Source organism: Athene cunicularia (genome assembly GCF_003259725.1).
Source record: "Athene cunicularia isolate RWA chromosome 18 unlocalized genomic scaffold, athCun1 chr18_part1, whole genome shotgun sequence".
NCBI lineage: Eukaryota > Metazoa > Chordata > Aves > Strigiformes > Strigidae > Athene > Athene cunicularia.
In genome coordinates, this window is record NW_020799123.1 from 9,489,555 (window position 1) to 9,515,086 (window position 25,532).

Here is a 25,532-nt window from a genome sequence, read left to right on the forward strand (position 1 = left end):
GGGGGGCTAACAGATAGTTGTCAAAATGGGTGTCGAGGCTGACTTTGCATTCTCCAACCATTAACCCAAAAGCAAGGCAATGGTACTATGGTCATTACTGCTTCTGCACTGGCAGTTCCTTTTGTAGCAGTGGTAGGCAAGTTGAGAATAAAAAGAAGATTGTGGGTAGCAGTTTGCTTCTTAAAATGAATGCTTGCCTGTCAATGATGATTTGCTTTGATTTTGAAACAGCAGTGGTGAAAGGTGTCTTGACTTTGTCATACAAATAAAAACTGCTTCTTAGTGGGGTTTTGGTGTGCAATTGGCTGCTACCTATCTGCTTATCTTGCTCACTAAAGTGGTTTATTTCATTTTCCGAATCCGACTTCAAGTGTCTGAAAAAAATTGAGCAAATTTAAGCTAGGCTTGGTTTATTCCCTGTAAAGGGAATAGCTTCCCAATTTAAAAGCACTTAGTGTTTTAGACAGCTCTTTTTTTTTTTTTTTTTAATGAAGTTGCAGCCCTGTGCAGGAAGAATTTGTTTATATTAAAGGTTGTATCTATGGTTTAGATGGGGAACATGTATTAATGTGTAGTATCATTTAGTAGATAAAAGGAGTCATTAGGTGCCACCTAAATTTCTGTTTAGGAAACAGACCAATTTTTTTTTTTTTTAATCCAGGTAACAGTAGCAAGGGAAAAACCCCACCCCAAACCTGGCTTGAATATGAAGGAAAAAATGCCACAATAAGGACTTCTCATTAAAAAAAAAAATAAAAAAAATCCCACTTTTCTATCCTTAGGATAGGGAATATTTACTGTAATTGAAACTCTAGAAGCTTTCTTACCCTATTGAAACTCCAGAAGCTTTCTTACCCTCTGGTCTCTGCTCTGCTTTTATTAGTGCTTTGTGGATAGTATTATGGTGCTTTAATCACAAATACACTTGCGTCAGACAGGAGTAGCAGCACAGGTACAGCAATTTTAGTGTGATTTGAGTTAGCTGGTTTTCCTACTTTCAGATTTTCTGAGTGTACTAACATGAGGCCCTTGGAACACTTTGCTTGAAACTAGTAGCCTGAAATAGATTTCTAGAGAGACAGCAGTTCTGGAAATCTGATAATAGTGGAAGCAAAAGCCTGAGGAATGAAAGTTCAAATGAAAAGTGTTTTGGGGTTTTCTGGGGGTGGGTTTTGGGTTTTTTTGGTGAAAAAACATTTCTAACTGGAGTCAGATGGTTTTGAATTGCCTTTGTGGAGAGCTTTTTGAAATTGTTTACCATAATTTTTTGTCTGATACAGGTATGTGCCAATTGACTTAACTGTTAATCATGAATGTTCATACCAGTGCTCATTTTCTGTTTAATAGGATGATGCCGATGGGTGGAATGATGCCTCCTGGGCCAGGAATACCACCTCTTATGCCTGGTATGCCACCAGGTAGGTCAGGATTGTTGAGCTCGTACTATGGTGAGAGCTGAATTACATTAATTATTTCCACTAAGATTTAGGATTTATATAAAGAATATATAGACTTAGACCACCACCCTGATGTGGATTGATTGCCACAGAAGCCCCTCTTCTGCATCGATAAAGGGCTTGATCTGTGGCTTTTGATTATAAATAATTACTTGTGTTTGGTACCATTTTGAAGGTTAAAAGTAGGATATAGTTTTCTGTCCCAATTGTACTTTCTCTGGCTTTTGTGTTGCCTAGTCTCTCTTCACCCCTTTTTGTAATGTCTGTGTCTGCACCTGGAAAATCATAATGATTGAAAGTGTGAGCAATGAGAAATACCCAAGTAATGAACCTGCTGTGTGGAGAAACTAACTGCAGTTTGGGTCTCTTACCATAACTAGAAGAGATGTTTCTTGAGCTTGTGCAGCTCTTAAGCAGCATTAAGTTTTGAGAGTGTTCCACTTGACCAGCAGCTCTGCTGTAATGGCCTGAGGTTTGCTGGTTCGCCTGCATTTCTCACTGGGGGAGGAGGCAAGGCAGTGAGACAGTCACAGCCTAGTTGTGCTGTGAAGTAATATGATGGAACTCAGGGGAACTGTTAACTTGCCATCTCTGAACCTCTCCTGGAGCCCTGCATATATGAAGTACATGTATTGTGATGATGGGGTACAAAAAGTAGCCTTGTGTCACTGTTCCACTGTGCTAAACACCCAAGCAAAGCTGATCTGTTTTCATCAAATCTCTGATACCATTCATAATGGCTGAATCTTTTGGATTTTGTAACAGTTCTACCCGTGCACTTGGCAGCATGGGTGCAGTGTGTTGGAAACAGTCACTGCGTTAATTGCATTGATTGATTTGAGAGCATATAAACTCTGTGAATGAAAGTCTAGTAGAAAACACAATTCAGTATTGCTCTGAAGTGTTTGAGGTTGCTGCCTGTGCATGGACACCTGTTGGTGACTGCTGGCATTACCCTTTGTTGTGTTTTATTTTACAGCTGCCTTAAAAAAATATGTCTTCCTTGGGACACTCTTTGTTCTAATCAATGCTGTGAACAGAATCCTCTGAAGGAGTATTCTTATTGCCTTCAGCAGAATTTGTTACAGATTGTTTGTGGTTTGTAGGTATGCCACCTCCTGTTGGTCCTCGTCCTGGGATGCCTCCAATGACACAAGCACAGCCTGTTACAGCCCCGGGCATTCTTAACAGGCCTCCAGCTCCTGCTGCATCGGCACCTACCCCCCAGCCCCCAGTTACTAAACCACTCTTCCCAAGTGCGGGGCAGGTAAGGTATCTCATACCTTGGAATCTACTGTTACATTCTTCAAATTGCCACTGTGTCGACAGTGCCTATTCTTTTATTATTGAGGAGGCCTGAGAAATGAGTGGTCAAGTTTCTTGCTTGTGTTGATTCTTAAGTTTAATTCAGTGTAGTGCTTGAATGAATTTTTAAAGATTCTTTTGTTTGTCTTATAACAGCCATGAAACCAGACAGAAGTTCTGTAAGCACGTGGGGAAGAAAGGAGTAGGCAAAACACTTCTTTCTTTAATCCTTTTAGTTTGTCATTTATAAGGGTGCTTTGGGTGGATGAAGGGATGTGTTAGTCAGCTACAGGAATCTGATTGTGTAGAACTTTACCTAAAATATCCAGAGTATAAATCTTGATGTGACTTGTTCTCTCCTATTCTTTTCATAATGGCCTCTCTACCCATAGATGGACTAATTTATTATATAGTTTTGTTAAACTAGTTAAATGTTGCTTTAATTAGGAGGTTTCTTACTTTAAGAAGTTTAGGAGTAAGTTAAGGTAGTAAAAATTTGTTTATATGTTTTGGGGAGGGAAGTGGGGAATTGATAGATGGCTTGTGACCTCTACCCTTTGATTGCACTGGTTGTGTATAAGTCCTGAAGTTTTTACTTGCTTTCAAGTATGTTGCAGAAACCTTCCATAGTGTACTGTTTGCATTTTGGACTTCTGCAGGGAAGATACTAGTTTACAACTCAGTCCTTTCATAAGAAGGGACTTAGCATAAGAAATCCTTTCATCTGGATACTTTCCACCCATTTGTTTGGAGACTTTTCACTGTTTCCTTTCTTTTATGCTACAGATGGGGACACCTGTCACAAGCTCAAGTGCAGCTTCCTCCAATTCAGAAAGTCTGTCAGCATCTTCTAACGCTCTGTTTCCTAGCACAGCACAAGTACGCAGGAAGTCACAGTTAAAAACAAATTGCTTTGCAACTTAACCCTTTGGACCGTTCTGTAAAAACAAAATTGACTAAACATCTTCAGATAATTTATGTTATATTCCTGATTATGTTTAGCTGTTAAAACTGCAGTCCTTGATTGTGAGTTGCATCTTACTAGAAATCAGCATGTCAAAGTGCTCAATTTTCTTAGTGTGAAAGAATGAAATATTACATCCTGGTTCTAAAGGGTTAAAAAAGCATGAAAGCAGTTAAATGCATTTTAGTGGGCAGTGGTTAGCTTGATGCATGGTGAAGGCTTTTTAGTTCTTGTTGTTTAATATGGTACATCATAATAGATGGAATTTTGTAATTTGCATTATGTGCAAAAACCTGAAATATTTTTTGTTTTGATTGGGAAGTTCAGATAAGTATAAATGTACAGTGACTAGAAACAAAAGCAATCTCGTAACTAAAGCTTGCTTTGGAGATGACTGCATCTTCAGAGAAAGCCTGGTAAAACAAACTTTTCTAGTCTAACAATTTAAGAGATAAGTAGGAAAGATGAGATGGTAGAATCTGTAGTGGACCACATCTCTGCCTTCAGTTGATTCTTTATTTACAAGAGAGATTAAAGATCTGTAGAGACCTTTAGAGTCTCTATAGACCTGTAGAGACGCTGTAGAGTACTTTGTGAAAATATTGCAGTGTTGTTATAGAGTGCTTAAAACAAAAACCCTGATGCAATAGAGCTTTCTTAAATACTTAAAACCTTTTTAAAATACCTATTTTTAATGAATACTAACACTTCAAGCTGTACTCTAATGGTTGCTATGCTGATAATTTAGTGAGAGAACAATGAATTTATACTTAAAGGCTCTTAATAAAACAGTGAATCAGGAAGGATTTAGACATTTACCAAACTGTATATTTGAGGTAAAAATTTTGGTAGTGGGGGGTGGTGTTGTTGTTTTTGTTCCTTTTTTCTAGTTGTGGCTTTTGACCTGCAAATTTTAGACTTTTCCAGTGTGTGTGTGTGTGTATGTGTGTATATATTGGGTTTTATTTCGTCTTGTTTTCAGTTGCTCTAGTACGCGATAAGGCTGAACTTTACTTTTGTCAAGCTTGTTTTAATTATGTATCTCGCTGAAAGGTTTCAGAGGTCTGACAGACATCATTTAAGTGTTCTTACGCTTTGAGAAATAAATATTGATCTATCTCTGTGTTTCACAGGCTGCAGCAGCTGTTCCAGGTCCAGTTGGTACTGATTTCAAACCTTTGAATTCTACACCTGCAACAACAACAGAGCCCCCAAAACCTACATTCCCTGCTTACACACAGTCTACAGCCTCAACCACTAGCACGACAAACAGCACTGCAGCTAAACCAGCTACATCTATAACAAGTAAGCCTGCTACCCTCACAACAACCAGTGCAACCAGTAAGTTGATCCATCCAGATGAGGATATATCACTGGTAAGTTAATATATTTTAATTATCTTACTGAAAAATGCAATTTATGATGATACGGCTGATTGAATAGAATGTCTTGTGTGCTCTGCATTATGCATGTTTTAATAATGATGAGAGTGTAAACTGCTAGATTAATGTAACAGAACCATGCATTGAGAAAATTCTTCTGTTGCAAGGTGGTGATGGGCATATTGCAGAGATCTTGCTGCAGATCTAAGCCTTATTTTTGGTGGTAAATTACTCAACCCAAAGTATAATTTGGACTCTTTCTGCTTGTGACTTAAGCTTGAAGTTAAACACACTAATGAGCATAGGCTAAAAGACTTTAACAGTATGAAGTGGTCTTGGTGCTATTACAGCACTCAGAAATACGGAATTTATGGATTAAATGAATTTTAATTTCAATTCAGATATCTTTAGATTGTGTTTGTCTTTTTTGTCTCAACTTGTTACGAGGAAGAAGCTTTCTTGGGAAGAGGAGAATTTGTTGTGTGTGAAATGCTAGATTGGCCAGTATTAATACAGTAACTTTGAAGGAAGGGGGAAAAAATCCAAATGCTACTGTATAATGTTACTGGTAATAGTCTTTGAACTTGTACAGTAGTTGAAATAGTTTAGTACTTGTAATTTACTTTGTTACAAAAAGCACAGTAAATAAAAGTGTGAGTTTTAGTGTTAACATGTTACGGTTGTCTGTTCCTGATTTTAGGAAGAGAGAAGGGCACAGTTGCCTAAGTATCAGCGCAATCTTCCTCGACCGGGACAGGCTCCCTTGGGTAATCCACCAGTTGGACCAATTGGAGGTATGATGCCACCACAGCCAGGAATTCCTCCACAACAACAAGGAATGAGACCTCCCATGCCACCTCATGGTAATCATAAATTTCCCAGCTTTCTTTTCTTGAAAAGACCTTTCCTTGGTATAAACTTTTTTAAAACTTGGAATGGCATATACTGGTGAGGGGGTGTGAAGCTTTTCACAAAATGCAACTTCGCCTCTTATTTAAAAGAAAAAATAAATTCTTCTTTGCATCTTAAATGTTCTGTTTATAGGTCAGTATGGTGCTCATCACCAAGGCATGCCAGGATATCTTCCTGGAGCGATGCCTCCGTATGGTCAGGGACCTCCAATGGTGCCCCCTTACCAAAGTGGACCTCCTCGACCTCCAATGGGAATGAGACCTCCTGTAATGTCGCAAGGTGGCCGCTACTGATGCTACTACACACGCTCTAATAGGTTTGGAGATTAAACCTTTTCTCATCTTGTGCTGTTAATATAGCCGAGCTTCCGTCAATTAAAGCTTCATTGTGACTTTAAAAAAATAAGTATCTTCCCACATGCAAGGCGCTATTGGACATTCTTATTTTACACGGGAAAAATTATTTGGAATAATAACAGGAACTTTTCCTGATGTTGCAATTTATACTGTATGGCTTCTTTTTCATGTTTCATCTAGGTTTTTAGAAGTGAAGTATAGTAAATATGGTTCGTTAAATTGTGAAGGCGCTGGAATTACATGAACATACCACCTTAAAGGCAAGTTCTGTAACATTATGTTGCTATTTGTGAAATGATGCCTTCACAGCACTTCAAGTGCTGTTGGACTTCATGTCCCCAACATAGTTTGGTGAGGGCTGTAACTGTTCCCAACTACTTGTACATTTAAGTCTGAACTTGTAACAATATTTAATGTATTTAGAGTTCTTCCTGTTCCAGGGTTTAAGTAAACTGACCCACTAAGGTCGTGTGACTTTTCTGTACTGTTATAAACTTCATTGTAATAAAAGAAGAGAAAAATTTATATGCCTTTTTATTCATGACCAGCTGTGGACAACTGCCTGAAAGGTTTGTACAGATGCATGCCATGGTAGCTATTGGTGTAATGAACACAGTTATTGGTGCTGTTTTGATAAAATCTGAATTCCTTGTTCTAAAATTAAGTCACTCCTTAGCTGCACGTCGAAGTAGACAAAGACCTGTACACTTATTAACTGACTCTTCAAAAATGAAGCTGCAGGAGGCACATCTTAACTGTTGGTTGTAACTTCTCATAATGCATATGTTTCTTTATTTGTGCTTTCTTGTCCTCAATAAATTTCAAATGATTTCTAGTCCTGGCACTTACTTGTAGGATGTAAAAGTGATTGCTCTAAGATGCATCCTAGTGCCAGATGTGTCCTGTTAATTCACTCTTCGACTGACTCTTTTTAATGTGCAAATGCATATGACTTTCAGGAGCCTTTAGATGAAGATTTCTAGAAGCTTAGGTGCATGTCACATGGGTGAGTGACTTCCAGTTGATGTTGTATTGAAGTTGACCTGCAAAAGAGAAAAAGTAGCTTGACCACACTCAGCATATAAGAGAGAGAGAGAGAGCAGGCAAGAGGAATATGTTATATGATGTATTTTTGCTTTAAACGTTCAGAATTTCAGATCTCAAGAGAATCTAAAAGGTGAATCATCCATTGTGTGCTATGGTCAGATGTGACAGTTTCTTGAGCCATGTAATAGAAGTGCCTAGAGTAAGAGACCTTTTTATCAGCTCTCCTAATTCCAGTTATCAAAAGAGGTCCTCCCCATATGTATTAATCATCTGTTTATAAGAGCAGAGTGATAAATTACTTTCAAGGTTGTAATTCTCTGAATGTCTAACGCCACTGTGTTAGAATGCTGTGTTTCTGGTGAGAACGAAGATGTAGAAGGAGACTTTTTGTAGGGATGTGAGGGCTTCCTTGGTCTCTTCACACCGGGGGAGTAAAACAGTGGTGAATTTTTCATTTGCAGGTCAACTTTAAATACATGTTCCAGCCTCAAGCCTTATCTGTGCAATTTTAATTCATGGGGATATCTCTTCTTTTAGGGTAGATTAGAAAGGTTATCAGCATTTTTGTGTTGATTTATGTTCCATAGATGTTTTGATGGTGGATTTTTTTCCACTTAGTGAGCATTTTGGCTCTCTTTCAAGAAACTCTTGGGGTTTTTTAGCTGCACTTAAGTACTTTATGTGGCTTTATTCTGTACTGTCTCTTAATATTCCCAAAATACAGTGCAGCTAAAATACTACATTATCTCTCAGCTTCAAACCTGGGGTCATGGCATGGCTCATAAAAGCACTAGAGCATCCAGTATGCTCTAACAGCAGCTGAATGGCCTTAGTTTAACCATTAAGAATTATCAGGCACTTTTTCTGAAGTGAATAGCAGTTTTAAGACCATAACTCCAAGCCTCTGTTGAGAAGCAGTTCTCTCTGATCACTGGTTTCTGCTGATCACCTGTCAGATGTGCAGTATTTGGCTTGCAAATGTGCTGAGATGTCAGATCTTTTGTTAGCTCTTCATCTTGCTTTACACATGAGTCTAACATAAAACTGTTTTGCTTGGGCAATGCTTTTATACTCTGGTTTTCTTCTGTTTTTCCTTAATAAGGATAATTACAAAAACAAACACTGGAGAGATTTTTAGTGTCTTACATTCATCCTTTTTTTAATACTACACGTAAAATTAATTATAAATTGATCTTAAGTTCTGCTTTTAAAACTATAGAACCTCTTGCTTTTTCTGAAGATCGTAAGAGCTGCTGTAAGGATGCTTTGCCCTACTGCCCCTAGTAAAATAAATACCTTCTCCCTTCATTGTCTTTCTGTAACTCATTGGTATGTTGTTTTCAGACCCTGACTTCCTAGGATCAGTATTTGAAAATCTTACTGCATGTACTGTTAACTCAGCATATTCTGCAAGTTGTATTAAGAGTTTTCCTCTTAAATAGTGTATGTCGCAATAATAGTGCCATTTTGTAGCTAATACTACATAGATTTGTAGCTTGTACACATTTTAAGATTGAACTTTCCTTAGTAGTAACGTTATAATAGTCCTTCAACTAAGTACTGCCACATATTATTTGTATGGTACTCTTAATAATCTTCAGCAAGCAGGTGAACAGTTTTTCCATGGTTTTTCACGTGGATACTTTCCTGCTCCTGTCATTTCTGTGCTGTAAGACCTGTGATGTGGCTATCTTTAGTTACTCTTCTGTCTCTTGTGTGTACTCTTCTGTAAACGGGCAGGTATTTCAGTGCATATGTTGTCTGTTGGTGCCTGCCTTCATTTCTTTGGATACTGCTTCTTAATGTTCAGAGAGTTGGATTTATGGTGCATTTTTCTAAAAAGAGGAAAATATACTTTGAATGTAGTCATTGCTTGTATAAAGACTAAGGCTTGATTTACAGTGCAAAGTTTAATCAACATAGTTGTGCCAGCAAAATCCCTAATGTAATGCAGCCATGCAGACAGGTTTTTGCTTTAGTTAATCTCTCCCTGGAAAGAGATTGCAGAAACCTTTATGATTACAGAAAAGCATCTCTCTCTCGTATCTGTTGCAGGACTGTAGTAATATAATTATGTAGGCAGAAGCTTTGTTTTTCATTTGTTGTGTAGATTTGCCATGGCAGATCTTACAGTGAAATTAAAACTTGCAAGTGGGTTTTGATCAATCTTTAAATTGGTATGTAATGCAAATGTTGAATAAAAAAAAAAACAGGCTGCAAGAAAATGCTCAGACACAGGTGGGAAAATATGTTTAGCAAAATACTTAGAATTTATGACATCTAGGACTTCTTGTAAAGGTTCTAAATTATTTTATGCATGGTCTCTCAATATGACTATGAGAGGCTTGTCTTGTATCTGCTGATTTTTAGAGTAAAAGGGATGAGACTGACATGAAAGAACCTTGGAAAAGCCCGGGCTAGTTTTTCAGAAGTCTTGATATAACTGTTTTGTACTGCCTCTAGAATATCTTTCTGCCTTTGGCAAAGGTTGCTTTAAATAAAATCTTGAAAATTTAGCTGGCTTATGTGGACTAAAAATGTTGTCTTCTGGAACTTTTTGGATTTTTTTTTTCTCCACAGATGAGATTTTTAGGTGCTAATAATAAATTTGAGGCTGGGATGTATATCTAATAATTTCAGTGGATAACTATTCCTCGCTCTGTGCATGCATGGGAGAATACAAACAAGCTTCTAGAAACGTATTCAGCTGCATCTGCCTTCTATGGTTTCTGCAATTAGTGTACAGAGCTCTTGAACATAGAACTGTAACCTCCTTAAAACTGGGATAAAATTGAACGGAATATATAACCTGCAGTTATTTTATAGGAATCAAAGAATTCTGCATACAAGATAAAAAAATAAAATACCAAGATTACTTCAGTTTTATAAACAGCAAGAAGGGCATTATGACTCTTCAGTTAAATTGAGACTCTGATATACCAGTCCATGAGCTGGGGCTGCAATTTAAACTGATGACACTTCATAGTAAATGTCTTAATAATTGTACTGGTCTAGCTTCTACATAAATACTAAGGTGAGGGTGAACATTTTCAGTGGCTGATGGAATCTTTAACTACTTTTTGTGAACTAGTATAATAAATACTATCAGTTATGGGAAAAATGCCCCAAGACAACTGACTTATGTTCCATTGATCAAGATACAAAGCAAAACAAACTGTCTAATTCAGAAATAGCTACCAACTGTAAAATTTTTGTTTAGGCCTAACAAAATAGGTGCTATAGCAGTCATTTTCTTTTGTTTGCTTGATCACTGGAATTTTGATAACTTTGAATGCATGTCTTTCACTTAATTGGGTCATGTTTTTTCTAAAATTTAAATTTTTCTTCTTCCTATAGCCCTGCCATAGGACAGGCTGAGGCAGAGTCTCAGTGTTGCCCTGTTCAGTCTGAGGCAAGTGGGATTTATTTTATTAATTCTGGGGGCTTTCACAGCTTTATGGCTGTTGGATATTTATGTCCCCAAACTTGCAGCAAGTTTGGTGAAGGCCCCTAAATTTATTTTAATTTAGGTTTTTTATTCTCTTTTGGTAGATGGGCTCTATATTAATATTTATCTTTTTATTATTGTGTTTTTAAGAGTTTTAGGGGGAGGGAACATGTTTTAAGATGTTTGGGTACCTTTTTCTCTTAAGGGAAGGAGTTTCCTTCAAGGCTGCTCAGATAGTCCTTCAGCCACACTGCCCCCCCCCCCTTCCCTTGCATTGCATTTGTGCTGTATTTGGTTTTGGTTTCAGTAATGTGACTTTGTGTAGTCTCTGAACTAGTGGCATGTAAATACCAATTACTAATGTTTCCTCTTCTGGGGAGATTTATCTGTTGAAATACTTAAAATGCTTAGGCTTTAACTAGTAAGTGACATTTATAGTCACAAAATTGTGTAGCCTAAATTACAGAATACAGTTTCTTTGGAGGAGGTTAAGATGTTAATACTGCTGTGTATGTAAGATGCACCACAACAAATATTAATGTAGAGCCCTATGAAGAAATAGATTCAAGTTGGTGAAGTAGAATAGAAGAATGAGAAATGGAAGCTGCAGATTTTTCAGTTTGTCAGTTTCAGGGAAAACCTTTTGTCAGATCTCAAATACACCAAATTTGACAATCTTTTGTCGACAATACTGAAAGCACTTTTTTGAAACCTTGTGGAATTTTCTTGCATAGTCAAAATTTGCTTAGGTATATGTTTATCTGAAGTTCTGTCTTTCACAAAGTGACTAGCAAAAAATTCTACCCTTTGTGAAGAAAAATGAGCTTTGGTGTTGCTGCTCACTCTGTTGCAGATATATTGGCTTTGAATGCTTGAGGTTGCTTTTTAAAGACAACTTCAGCTTCAGAAGAACAGGTTTTGTTGAAGGAGGTCTTGTGGCCTATCAGCAGTGAAAAAGAAAATTAACAAACATTGGAGTCGGGATTTATAACTTTTCGCATTTTTGAGATCTTTTTAAAATCTCTGGTGTTTTTTGATGAGCATAGACTATTTCGTTTCTTCAAGATTTTGCTACATGACCCCCAGTTGTGATTTTCAGTAATTTTAATTAAAGGATAGAGTTGTAATTCTTAACTTAGAAGAGTGGATTTCCCATTCCTGATGTGCTGCTCTTTGTTTGTACTCTACCTTTTGCATTTTTCCTGTAGAAGGCCCCCATAAATAGTCTAGTCTGATTGGAAAATTGACATGTCTTCTGTTGTCTGTTTCGAATTATTACTGAGCTTGGTGTTGCTTTTCTAATCTTCGTTGTGGTGCTACCCTTGATAACAGTGAAGGTGAGAACAACACTTCAAGATTCACTACTGCAACTAGTATTTTAGGAGCATTTGGCTTAGTTCTTATTTCTGTAGAATGTCCAAGGAAACCATTTAACCAAAAATAATATACAGTATGGCTTGGACTTTATGAATCTCTTAGAGACTCAAAATGAAAAATGGGCAAATTTCAAATGCCTGATAATGAAGTTTGTTACCAGTTTCCATTTAAGACCGATGCAGCACTAGGTAGTTTTTAATCTAACTACTCACATTCAGCTTGTCATCAAGCACAGAAAGCTGAAGTTCAGATCTGTATGCAGTCTTGTGTCCAATGGAGTACCCTACTTAGATCCACACTTGGGTTATATCTTACAAATTGATGATCCCTGGCAAGAGCCAGAAGTTTTCAAATTCAGAGAAACTGCTTTTATCTGTTTTTGTTGAAGATTCGTTTCACATCTTCATGGAAAAGATGTCTCCAAAATGCAGTTCCTCTTTTCATTGTGACATTGTTTAAGCTCTGTATACTGATACTTTTGAGCAAGTGAACCATTCCTTTGTGTTTTGATATGTTTGTGAGCAAAATAGAGCATATCTCAGAACCATGTCTCCATAGATTTTTTTTTTTCTTGAAGCTGCTTTTAGACAATTCGAAGATCAGTTTCACACTATCTACTTCTGAAAGATGCATTTGACATTAAGACAGTTCTGTGGGGTGTTACTGTATGAATTAAAGGGGGGTTTTGACTCTGGGTTTTGCTGCTATGCTGCAAATAGGGTTTGTAACTTCCGGTGGGTAGTTCACACATCCTTCACCTCTATCCTTTACAGTGCGGTCCTTTCTGTAAAGGACTGGACAGGACAGGTCTTTTTTGTTCCTCCTTTGGGAGTTGGTAGTTTTAGCAGGTTATATCTGTGTTACTCTGACCTGTTACCACAGCCTCATGTATGTCCTTAAATTTGCAGCAAGTAATGATGTGCGTTTTTCTTTTGCTTTATGTTTTGTCTTCAAGGGTACGTGTGCAAGTGCTGCTGTCTTTCTGGTCACAAGGATAGCATAATGGCTCTGTGCTTTTTGCTGAGAGTATTTCCTCAGCTGTTAGACCAGCTGGCCTGTCATTTCTTTAAAACAACTTGAAAAATTTTCATCTAGTGCAAATGGTTCATGTTTTGCTCTTTTTGTGACATTGTGTTAGTGATGTTTTTCTCCCTGCCTCCTTGTGTGGATCTAAGGGGGATAGGTAAAAACCCCTGTAAACGAGATCTCTTTATTTTGAGGAACAGTAGTGTGTTTTTACACAGACTGCTGCAATATTGCACTGTCAGTCACAAAGTTGTACGTCTCACTGACTGTGGAATTTCTTTTCTAATGATAATATTTTAGTGACTTGACTTTTATAGATATTAATGTAAGTAGGTCTTGGCAAGTTTGAGGGTTTTTTAAGCTCAAGTAGAGGTACATGACTTTTTTTTTTTAAAGGGCAAGAATTACTGATATTCTTCTAAATTGGGTGAATTTGCACCCTCTGGTTTTAACAAGAGAAGTGATTGGGAGATGTGGCAAATAAAATAGGTACCACACATGAAGTTCTGGCTTGCGTTATAATTGTATGATGAGTTCATAATGTGTTCTGTGCCTTGCCTCATAAAGATTGTAGCCCTTAAATACTCTGAGGAATGGGCTACCTTCAGAAGAACTTTTTAGAAAAGTGTGTACCCTTGCAATCAAAATAATCAGACCAATTAAGTAATGGGTAGTGATTGGCTTCTGTAAAAATGCAGCTATCAGTGACTACCCTATTTTTCTGTAATAGTCAGAGTAGGTAGAGTAAGAAAAGTTTTGAGCTATACTTTGAAGGGATCATGATAGAATTGAGATGATTCTGAAGTGTAATGTATACAACATTCTTTCTGAAGTTCTGAAAAACGTTGTGAGAGTTTTCTTAAATACTGTAAACAGCAGGTTTATGCAGGCTTTTGATTGTCATGAGTACAGATTCTCATTAAGGCTCCACTAGAAGAAAATACAGTTCAAGTACAGTATTTGTAGATTTTGTTCTATAGTTGACTACATTTTTACCTTTGTCATGAGCGTCTGTTTGAGGGAGCCAGGCACTTTAACTTGCTGCTTTTGCAGACAGCCATATCCTGTCATGAACCACAGGATCCAGGATGTTATCCTCAGTTGTTTGTTCTTAGCATCCTGATGAGTCAGTATTGACCATGGTATGAACTGTCTGTGAGGGTTGGTATTTATACACCTGAACAGTGTTGTGAATAGCGAAGTGCTTGCACCTTCTGAGCAAGTTTACAATAACTTGTTTTATGGTCTTTCTTACAGTAGGAACAATCAGCAACACTGCTGTTCTAATGATGATGAATTTAACTTCTCCATAAATATTGTCTTGAACTTATCTCAAGGTTTTTCTTTCTCAAGGATTTAAAGTTGTTAAAAAGTATTTGGCAAATAGTAGAATTCTAATGCCAGTATAATCTTAACTAAAACAGTCAAATGCACAACTTCAAGAGCTTGAAAGCTTCCTTAAAAGCTTCTCTTGTTAGCAGTTAAAGCATATCTGTTAGCTAACTGCCTTTATACCAAATTCAGACTTAAAACATCTCAAATTGCATTTCTTAAATTTTGTCTAAATCCTAACTGAGTTCCCGGGTGCTATTCAGAAAGGGGGTGTTTTTAGAATTCAAACTTCTGCTGCCTTTAGTAGCCAGTAGGTATAAATGGCTTCCACTATCAGCAGTTCTGAAATACCAGACATTAATGCCGTACGGCCAAAACAAGCTATTTCCCTGTCTCCCAATTCAGAAAGTTACGTAATGCTTTGAGATAAAAGGTATCACGCAGAGCTTTTTTTCTTTCTCTTTTTTTTCATTGAGTTACTTGCATATATGTTACTTGCACTGAATTCTTTAGCTTCTTTCCCATAAATTTTAGTGGAAGAAAATACATTTTGCTCTTTCATTTGTAAAGTCTAGAATAAGAAAACACTGTATGAGACTGTTTAATGAAGGAACCTGGCAATGTAAGTATTGTAATTTCCTTTATGTTTGTGGTAGGCAACAAGATTACCTTGTTAAACTTCTGGCTTCTGTATGAAAAATATCAGAAAAGTAAGGGCAAATTGAAAGAAGTTTTATAGTTGCCTTTACTTCATATGCTTTTCTTAAGCAACAAATTGCAGTAATTGAAGTTTGGCAGCTTTTTAAATGAAAAACTAAATTATGGGTTGAACTCCTTGGTTTAATACAATTTGTGTTTCTGTTAACTAGCAGCAGAATTTCAGCATTTGCTACTTACTGGTAGAGAAGAAAAATTCCACAGCACTGCCAGTACAGGTTAGTTTAATCTGTAAGTACCTGATGTTCCTATTTGAAATAATTGTTCAAATGATACCACTTAAATACATGAGGGGAATTTTGGTCTCTGAAATGTGAATGTACCTGTTATCTACTACTGTTTTCAGTAGTGAGTGAACGTCTAGGTTTTTTGGTTTGGTTTTTTTTTTTTAAGATCTTAACGGTTTTAACTACACTTGCGGGTAGGTAATATCTGCAAGCACTTTTAAGGAAAATTTAATATGGAACCTTAACAAATAGCTGTCGGTGTTACTGCAAAGCGTGAAGATACAAAGTTGAAGTCACTTCTTCAGTAGAAGTGTTATAAAAGAGGCTGTTTTATCAGTGAACCAATTATAGGATACTATATTGTGTTGGGGAATGAGCATTTATGTAAGAATCTGTAGCAGTAATGTAATCTTTCTTTGATTTTTCTTTAGCTATTGCTAATTACTGTCTCCTACCAACAGATTTTTACTTTTAGGCCTGTAAGCCAGGAGCTTGACTTTTTTGTTGCTAGCCCATTTCAGCACTTCAGAGGCTACCTACAAATGTGGTTTTGCCCTGCTGTTTCATCATACTCCAGAGTTACTGCTCTGCCTCTCCTCTTTTTCTTCTGTTGCATTTCATATTCCTGGAAAATTTGGCATTTTACTTTGATTTTATAGAACATTTTACACCTTAAAAGAAAGGAGAGGTTCTTTGTGATTGGATGAAAGATGCAACCTTCTCTGGAAGAGCTGCATACATTTGTTTTTATTTAAGCTTTGTGTACTTCATTTCTACACATAAGCACAGAAGATTAAAACTTTCTGTGCTGTAGCACATAGCGTAGTTTGACAGCTGGATGAGTTGTAAAACCCTGTCCTTTTAATTCCCTTCTCAAGGACATGTTAGCACACTGAATTTGAGGGGCTTTTGACATCATTGGTGGAATTGGGAAGATCACATACTAGTGTGGTAGCTGAACAGACAAGACACTTCAGTTTTGCCAGCTCATCTGAATGGTCTAGAGCAGTTTCATGAGCAACTTAACGTTTCCAGAAGTATTGTTTGGTTTAGAATTTTGAAATCTTATGTGACACTGCAGAATTCATCATACTAACGTAAAAAGTTTTAAGGGGATTGTATCTCCCTGGGTTTTAGAATAGCTACATTTGAAGCCCATTTGGCATCTTTTCTATGTCAGTTAAGTCATTCACATTAAATTTCTTTGTCTGCAAAACTAGCTACATGCAAATTTTTGAGCCATGTTGCATAGGCGTTTTTCCCTAGAAGGAAAAAAAAGGAAAGCTGTATAATAAAATTTATAACTAATCTTTGCTGGTATTTCCTAAATCTTAATGGCAGATGTACATGAATAGTAGGGCCATTATCCTATTAACCAGAATGTTTGCATCTTTTAGGTTCTGTGTTTGACCCTTGTTGATACTTAATGCATTGCTCAGTAATAAGTCGGAAAGAGTAACTGACTGCTTTTGGCTGCTGAATGGCTTTGTGAAGTCTCACTTTTGACAGTGATAGGATGCTGACCTGCCCTACTTGTATACCAGCTTGGCAGTCAGTGGGAGTAACTAAAGGGTAGTGGTGTTCTCTAGCGCCTTTAACAACAAAAAGTGTATTTGTCCAGGGTAGATTCTAATATGAACTCTGGCAGAATGTCATCTCATTGTGAAGATTTGTATGGCAAATAATTACAGCACTTTTTGGTAGAATTAAGTTTATCTTCTTTTGAGGTGGGACCAAAACAATACTAGGAATGTGAGCAGTCTTAAATTGTAGCTCAACTTTCTGATACACTGTTACAGCAGCTTTCCTGATGTGGTTCCGAAGTCTTCCTTCCCAGTTCTGGTACATGGAACAGTGAGTTAGTTCACACTATTTCCTTTAGACTTCTGCTTAGTGACTCCTAATCACCCCTTCAGAGATTTCTGGTCACGCTGCAGCAAACCCAAACTACAAACTGGTTTTAGTACCTTCTTAAAGTACCTTAAAGCACATGGTTGAATTATGTCCCCTCTCAGCAGTACAGCCTCAGGAGTTAGTGTGTCATGAAGGTTTTTTCTGTAACTTAATACTGCTTTTGTGTAAGTAGTGTGAAAGGGATGGGATCATTGATCTTTTTCAAAAGACAGGTGGCAAAATATTGGTGTTGAATTTAATTCAAGAAAATGAGAGACTGGTAAGTATGTGCATCACTTTAATGCATGCAAATAATAGTAATGGTAACTAGCTTAACTTTATAGCATTCAGTTTACAAAGAAGATTCAAAGAAAATATGGAGCTAACATCATTTGCATCCATTGGGAACCTTCTATGAATTGTATGCTTCGGGAATGGATCATTGCACATATACATGTCTGTAATGTGTGTCTACCACTTTGTAAGTCACTGATTAAACAGAAGTAAACCACTGTTTCTGTGTGGTTTTTTTCCTCCTCTTGAGGAGCTAATTTAAATTATCGCAACAAATGTTAGCTCTTCCAAAGTGTGTGTATAAAAACCTACCTTCACTCATGTTAAGGTTTGAATAACTTTGGTACTAGCTCTCTGTCTATAAACTGCAAGAACTCGTTCATGTGAGCTTTCTCTTAAAATGTTTTATACCTGGAGACAAGCAAATAAGTCCCAGCTTCTTAACCTGCAGCTGCTTCTGCTGCTGCCCTGCTGTCCCCTGCTGAACTGAGTATACAAAAAGTTTGACTAAGTTGGAAGAGTAGGGGGAGTATGGAGGAAAAGTTTCTAGTAGCATTCTCGTAAAACCTGGTGAAGGGGGCATGCTAAGGGGTCTGTTCTAAACCCTTTTATAGCAAAATGCTGGAGAGATGAGGTAGCTTTGAAGATGTGTGTCCTTGCAGCTTCTGTCTACAGGATGAGAATGGATTACTCTACTAGGCAGGTTGGTCTCATTTAGCTACCACTGTTTACTCACAGATAAGTTTCTAAGAGGTGGTAAAAGGAAGATAAATCCATTATTTTAATGCTACACTGCCTGGAACAATTCATGGCATTTTGATGTGTGTAATGAGGAGGAGCTTAATACTAGAGTACCCTTTAGGGAGGGTTCCTGAGGCTAGAAGGCGAAGGCTTGGACTAGACAGAATACTCTTTGGTTTCATCCTGTTTGTTCTGAATTCACAGTGGCTTGCAATTCCTGTTCTGTTTTTTTGCTGTGCCCAGCTCTTGGCCAAAGTTGGAAAAGCAAATCATACCTTGCTACTTCTAGAACTACATCTTCAGGTAGGGTAACTAAGCTAGTGTAGAAATAGTAATTCTTCATAAAGGTTGGTTATTAGATTAAAACTTGACACTATATGACAGGTTTTCTGGAAATTTTAGTGACAATACTGATACCAAACTGTTGAAGAATAACGGGTTTATTAAAAGCTTAATGTGATACAGTGGTTGCAGACACAGTGCTAATGACAAACTCCTTTGTGTTTTTCAAATTAGTAATCAGGCTAGACAATGTTTTCAAGCATGGATATATGCAGTAGACAGATCTGAGTCAGGTACTTGTGGACATTTCTTGAATAATGCTGTAAAAAATTTTGCCAAGTGCAGGAATTGTTTGGACAATGCAACTGTAACAGCACTTAAAAATAATATTATCAGTGTCTTAACTGCTCACATTTCTGCACCAGATACAGATATATCTAGTATGGTTTGTAATATTTACATGGAGAAGCAGTGTGATGTAAAATTTGAGACCCTTTTTTTTTTTTTACCAATCTTGATGTTTGCAAAGTCAGCTTTATTGTTTAGTTTCCCTCTGTGCTTTTATACTGGACGTTGCTTGCAGGTGATGAGTAGATGTATTTCATGCATGGTACACGTTAGTAAACAAAGTGTGTTACAGCCAGTGTACTATACATGGTGTAAGTTCACTTTTTGTTGCCAATTCAGGAAGAAGAAAAAACATACAGTTATAATGGACAAATTCTGTTACTGATCTGATTGGGACCACACAGAAATTATTTTAAAATCCTAATCTGTGAGTTGAGAAGAAAGTGATTCCTGCAATACCCATTTATTCCAGAGCTCAGTTCACCAAATATTTTGGGGAGGAGGAGAAATAGTGAGTCTTTTGTGCCCACCCCAAGTCTCCAGGTAAATACTGTAATTATTGCTGTCTTTTAAGTTTGAAATCTTGGTTTTGGTGACTCCAGAACTATCAAAGACTTCTGTTCCAAGGTATATTTTACTAGTAGGTTTCAAACTTTTTTTAGATATTTGGTCATTATTGCAGTAACGTGGTTATCTGCTGCCTTCTAAAAGCACAGTTGGTACTGTTACTGTACTAAATATCTTGGATTCAGCTGACAATTGGATTATTTTCAACCTCAATATTGAAAGCAACAAGACCATTAAATGAAAAACCTAAATAAAAGGTCACATTTTCATTTCCAGGGGGCACTGAATCACGATGGAGTGGCAAGATAGGAAATGCCTTTGTGTGACCACGTATAAATAAATTTCTGTCTGTGGTCCAGCCAGAAACTCTCTTGAGGTGGTCACGAATCTTGAAGATATTCCATACAGTTCCATGTAGCCACTTCATTCTCCTCTCATCTAAGGACCCACTAATTAATTTATCGATTTTAGTTTTGTGCACAATCTTACTTAGGCCATAACCCTTTCCCAGAAAAAAGTGGGTGTAGATTCTTTTCTTTCTAGTAGGAACATCTTTCATCTTGATGTCATATAAACGCTTCAGGGTTTGAAGGGCTGAGTTTAGAATTTCATCTTTATCTGGGTGAGGCTCTCTGTCCAATGCCTCATCTGGCCAGTAGAGCAAGGTGAGCAAAAAATGGGCACTTGCTGGAAATGGTCTTTTTGCTTTAAAGAACCTTATACTGAGCTCACGAAGAGTTTGCAGTGGAAGAAGTTTGCCTGATCCTGGTGCTAAGCATGCTAATGTGATGTGGCACAAAATATAATTGATGAGATCGTTGTCCTCCAGCCTGTCCCTTAGTGGGTTTTCTGTATAGAAACTAAGGATCTTTTCTAGCTTTTCAGCTGACCTGTGCTCTTTCTTATCTGTTAAGAATGACAGGATAGTAGTGACACTACCTCCACCACTCTTATAAATATTCATGCGTCTCATCAGCTGGCTTTCGGGGCCACTGTTGCTGTCCTCAGTAAGTGATGTTGAGATGAAGAACTTAGCATATACGTCAGTCTGTCTTTTTAGCCATTTTCTGGGATTATAAATTTGTTCTTCCTTTTCATCTTCCTCTTCCTTCTCCTGGTGTTTATCTGTTTGGAAATAACTTAGGTCTTCTGAAATCCATTCCAGAGCATTGTACAGGTTCTGGTGTAAGCCTTTTAAGTGGGAGTGAAGCCTTCTCCATGGTTTTTCAATGTCTTTAGGAATGTAATCTGTGATCAGGTATTTCACAAGCTCAGAATGTTCCGCCTCTGGACTTGCGCTAAATACATGGACTGTGGACAAAAATCTAAGAAGACGACATCCTACTTCTACCTCCCCAAAATAGCCAGCATTATTCATACTGTCACGTTCTGCTTTTGCAGCCTGTTGTGCTGCCCTGAAACATCTCATGGCTTTCAGAGCCATCTCTATCTTCTGAATGATGCTTTCAGGAGTGTCCTCCTGTGTCATTTTATCCACAGTGAAACTAAACCATTTCCTGTAGACTTGACCTTCTGTATCTAAAATATAAGAATCATTTGGCAAATAAAATTTTGCAAGCCCTGCCCAATATTCTGCATCTTTGAATTTTTCATTGTTGTAATTCAGTCTGGCAAGCTGCTGGGCAAAAAAAGGGTCTTTTCCAAGGAGTTCATATGCAGCTTTTAAAACAGCTATAGCTTTCTCACAGTCTTCAGCTTTGCAGATGTGTTCAATGAAGGGGGAGAAAAGAGTGTCAGTATTGTCACCCCTGCTTCTTTTAGCACGTCGAATAAACAGATCTCTGATGAACTTTATGAATTCCTCTCGTCCAAATCTGTTTTCAAAGAGCATCTTTTCCTGAAGAAGTGTCATTGCAAGTTGACTCTGAGGTTCATTCCCTGAAAGCTGATGCAGAATTTCTTTTGCAACCAGACAGTGTATTATCCGAACAGATGAAATGTAGGTGGTACTTTCCCTCAGCTCAATAAAAATCATTCTTGCTTGTTCACTCAGGTGACTTTTGAAATCATACGCTCTTGATTGGCTTTCTGTATATACCCCCAGTCCCAGAAAAGCCTCACAGTGCGACAATGAAACATATGAGTTAGGTACATAAAAATTAAGCAAAGCCACATAACGCATCAAGCATGTGTCGCGAGACGAATGGTCTATGTCTTGCAATATGTGCCCTACAAAGTCTCTCACGTATGCTTCATTGAACTCCTCGCACATCAGGACAAAAGTAAGTATGAATTCTGGCTTGACATCTGTCTGCTTCAGTTTTTCAAGTTTAGCTCTGAACAGACTTTTCTCAGAGTCCATCAGCTTGTGAGTGACAGCAACTGTGTCCAGTGGCGAAGCCTTGCAAAGCCTTTCAGGGTCATTGGATCGTCTACAGCACATGAGGATGAAGTAAGGTTTGGGGGAATTAATTTTCCTAGTTGCTACAGCATCCATTAACTCATACTTTAGTTCTTCTAAATAGTCTTCATCGTAATCTTCGATCAGGAGCAGCACAGGAAAACAGTGACTGATGTCTTTTTCATCATATTCTCTAAAGGCAAGTGCATGCTCACAGACAGTTGCGGGTGGATATGTGGCTTTGATAACAGCACATCTCAAGTCCTTTCTTCTTTTCCATAGAACTTGCCGTGCTATTGTGCTTCCACCACTTCCAGGATGGTGAAATATCTTTAGTTTAGCCACAGAATGTCTGAGTTCACTTCCTCGTAAAATATCATCTAGGATTTTGTTGGCATCCTTACATGCTTCACGTTCAATGATTTCCCCACAGCGTCTTTTATCAGCAAGCCAGAAGTTTTCCCAGATGATTTTCCTCCCTCGGTAGAAATTTTGTTCTATTTCTTGTATTTCTTTTTCAGTCAGAAGATCTAATTTGATATCGTCACACTGGTCAACGCAAAGGATTTCTAGGGAAAACAGTTTCTCTTCTTCCAGCGAGGGAAGCGTACATAGCCCTCTCGTGGAAACTGGCAGGTGTCTGGGTTGTGCTGTAGAAGGCAGCATGGTTTGAATGGTGGCATCTATGTGACTTAGCTTCATACCCACAATACTGCATTGTTCTAGTGTCTCGATGCTGCAGGATGCCTGAGCTAGATTAGCCCACTTCCTATAATTTTCTCTGGACTCTGAAATGCAGACGATGTACTCGGTGCCATTCATCTCTGTGTAGAATTCCTGAAAAGTGTCCACAAGTTGTTTCTGCACTGGTGATAGCAATAGGAAAAGCACAATGAAAGACCGCTTTGGCAGGATTTCATCACAGATACGAGTAATTGCTTTCTTAAGGTATTTTTTTTTTGTTCTAATCCATGTATTTTCATCACAAGGTTTTTCATCCCCGAGGAAGTCGCTGCGCCCGTTGCAGAATATCCAACTGGTCTGATCAAACAGGCACAAATGTTTCTGAGAGGGAGGGTTGCCAGTCTTGCTTTCAGTGGAAAAGTCCTGTAAAAAATAAGACCTTGTTGCATGGTGTTCTTTGTACTTGCTGTACAGCCCTGACACATTAGAATCTTCGTCAAAGTCAAAGACACAGAAAATGTTCAAGTGCATCAAAAAGTTGATATAGTTCAGATTATCCTTTTCACATCTGTTTATGACAAGGATGTACCGTAGGGAATCATCCATATAGCTTTTGCCATCATTTAGTAGAATCGATAGCTTTCTTCCTAAATTTTGACATATTTCTGTGTGTGCTGCTGTGCTGGAGAGCTCAGCTTTTTCTCTTTGAGCATCCCTGTCTTGTAAACCCTGAATAAAAGTAGCTAGATTGTTGTGCTTTACAGGTTCAGACTTTGCTCCTAGTCTCTGATAGAGAGCTCGATCTTTTGTCAGGGTCACCTTCTGGCTGTCTTCATTGTATTTTGGCAAATACACTTCAAAAAATCTGTTCTTTACTAAACTGGATGTTGGTTCAATGTCAACCTCCACTACAAATTTTTGTTCCTCAGAGTCTTTTGAAATCACTTCAACAAAAACGGGTGGGTGAATACATTTCCTTGCAATTTCTTGTTCACTTTCACAAAAACATTTTTCTATATAATCTAATGCATCAGTGTAGTATTCTCGCTCTTTAACCTTTATGCCAACGATCTGCCCGTGTTTCCAACCCCTTTCCTCTATGCTGTCCATGACGCCAAAATGTATGGTGCCATTTGTCCTAACATTCATGCAGGCTGAAGCAAATCGTATCACTTCGCAGGCAAATTTTGATTGCAGTTGATTTTTGTTCAGTTCTGCAGCTGTGGCAAATGATTTGTATTCATGGCAAGGAGTGATTAGACCACTGACTCCTGATTCTGGAGCAAGAACTTTGTCTTTCACATATTTGAAATCGGTATTCTGACTTCTAAATGGTCGACAGTTGCTGAGCTCTAAAACTTCATCGGTATTTTTCAGTTGGGAGTTGTTGCTTTTCCTTTTCTTGCCAGTAGAAGCTGGGGTGTGTGTGCTGGTTTTATCTGCTGGATCACAGCTGTCTCCAGTTGAAGTTTTTTGGGCAGGAGAATTTTTGGGTCTTACTGAATCTGCTTGTGCATCAGTTCTGCCAGATGTGTTGGTGCTGGAATGCTTGGCTTGCTGGGCATTTTCCTGTAGCTGCAGAAGTTCATTTCTCTTGCGGATTAACACATGGATTTGGCCTCCCTTCATACCTATGCCTCTGAGGAAAGAGTCATCCAGTTCCATTAGCGCTGGACCTGTCACTTCTTCCGCATGTAGTTTTTCTACATACTCCTTCTTGATTCCTGTAGATTCTAGCCAACACCGGACATGGTTCTCATCCCATTTATTCACAGGTAATGTTCTGTAATCTAGAAGTGTGTTATGTATTAGTAATACAAACTAAAAACATGTCAACAAACATGACAAAGCATTATAATCCTTGCAGAACTGGCCACATTGAATGCTAGATTTTCTTTCTATCAGTCACAGCAAGAGATTGTGTCAGTTCTGATGACTAAAAGCATCCTTAACCTTAATCAAAAGCATTCCTGAGCACTGGTACAAGAGTAATAAATCAGTGAATCAGGAAACCAGGAAGGAGTTTTGGAAATGATCTTCAAAGGGAGTCATGGAAGTAACCCAGAATGGTTTTTTGAAGGGAATGATGTGATAAAGTTATTGGAATGGACAGGGGCTAAGTTCTCTCTAGAGAGCTTTGGGTAGATCATTTACTGACTTGGTTTATTTTCTGCTAAATGAAGACAGCATCAATACAGACCACAAGGTGATGTTAAGAGTACTAACTGGTTTCCTCACTAGAGGTTAACCCTTAAAATACAGATATTAAGAAGCAAATTGTTACATCTAAAGTACAATTTTTTTGAAAGCAACACCTTACCCATTGCCTTTGATGAGGGATATCCTGCTGGTAATGAAATAACCCTAGAGGGAAAGAAAGTACCTGTTCAAATTTGCAGTTAACATTCCTATCTTAGTTAAGTGTCTTGTTCTGTTTTCCTGACTCCCTCCCTGCCTTTTCAGTCCAAGGTAGTTTCTGCACCTTCTGGTACCTGCCTCCCTGGGCCTGTTGCTGGAGAAGCAGGGGTTGAAGCTCCTGCTGCTGCAGCCTGGGAAAAAGGAGACCCACCGCTCCCGGGTCCCCTTGGCTGCACCGCACCTCGCACGACGTTGTTTGGGGCTGAAAAGGTCCGTGAAGTGCCGGCCTCCGTGGGCCCCCCGCCGTCCACAGGGGTGTGGCGGGGGAATCACGCACCCCCGCGCTCTGCCGAGCCCAGCTCCGCCACCTGGGGCAGGAGCCGCTTCTCGAGGGGTGGAACTTACCGGGAATAGAAACTGAAAGCGGAGGCGCGGCCCCAGCTCCCCCCCCTT

At 38.3% G+C, this 25,532-nt stretch overlaps 2 protein-coding genes and 1 long non-coding RNA gene across 11 annotated transcripts in view; 2 read left to right on the plus strand and 1 right to left on the minus strand.

Moving 5' to 3' along the window:
• Positions 1-7,220, plus strand: part of ZNF207 (zinc finger protein 207) — a 12,617-nt gene extending 5,397 nt beyond the window's left edge. For 4 of the 9 annotated variants that reach the window (XM_026860924.1, XM_026860927.1, XM_026860926.1 and 1 more), the window contains 6 exons: positions 1,348-1,418; positions 2,564-2,724; positions 3,549-3,641; positions 4,860-5,102; positions 5,809-5,971; positions 6,153-7,220. In XM_026860924.1, coding sequence (XP_026716725.1) covers positions 1,348-1,418; positions 2,564-2,724; positions 3,549-3,641; positions 4,860-5,102; positions 5,809-5,971; positions 6,153-6,313 — 892 coding nt within the window. In that variant the 3' untranslated portion in view covers positions 6,314-7,220. The remainder of the gene's footprint in view (positions 1-1,347; positions 1,419-2,563; positions 2,725-3,548; positions 3,642-4,859; positions 5,103-5,808; positions 5,972-6,152) is intronic. The other 5 variants (XM_026860929.1, XM_026860931.1, XM_026860930.1 and 2 more) reach the window with 2 other exon arrangements.
• Positions 7,221-10,845: 3,625 nt separating this feature from the next.
• Positions 10,846-25,231, plus strand: LOC113486728. The gene is made up of 3 exons (XR_003399647.1): positions 10,846-15,541; positions 18,683-18,781; positions 25,185-25,231. It is a non-coding gene; the product is annotated as an uncharacterized LOC113486728 (long non-coding RNA).
• On the minus strand, positions 18,829-25,199 carry LOC113486726 (sterile alpha motif domain-containing protein 9-like). Its single transcript, XM_026860922.1, has 2 exons — positions 25,042-25,199; positions 18,829-24,511 (listed from the first exon to the last, which is right to left on the minus strand). Exons 1-2 carry the CDS (start codon positions 25,043-25,045, stop codon positions 19,857-19,859), a joined length of 4,659 nt encoding a protein of 1,552 aa, XP_026716723.1. The 5' UTR covers positions 25,046-25,199; the 3' UTR covers positions 18,829-19,856.
• Positions 25,232-25,532: the final 301 nt, after the last annotated feature.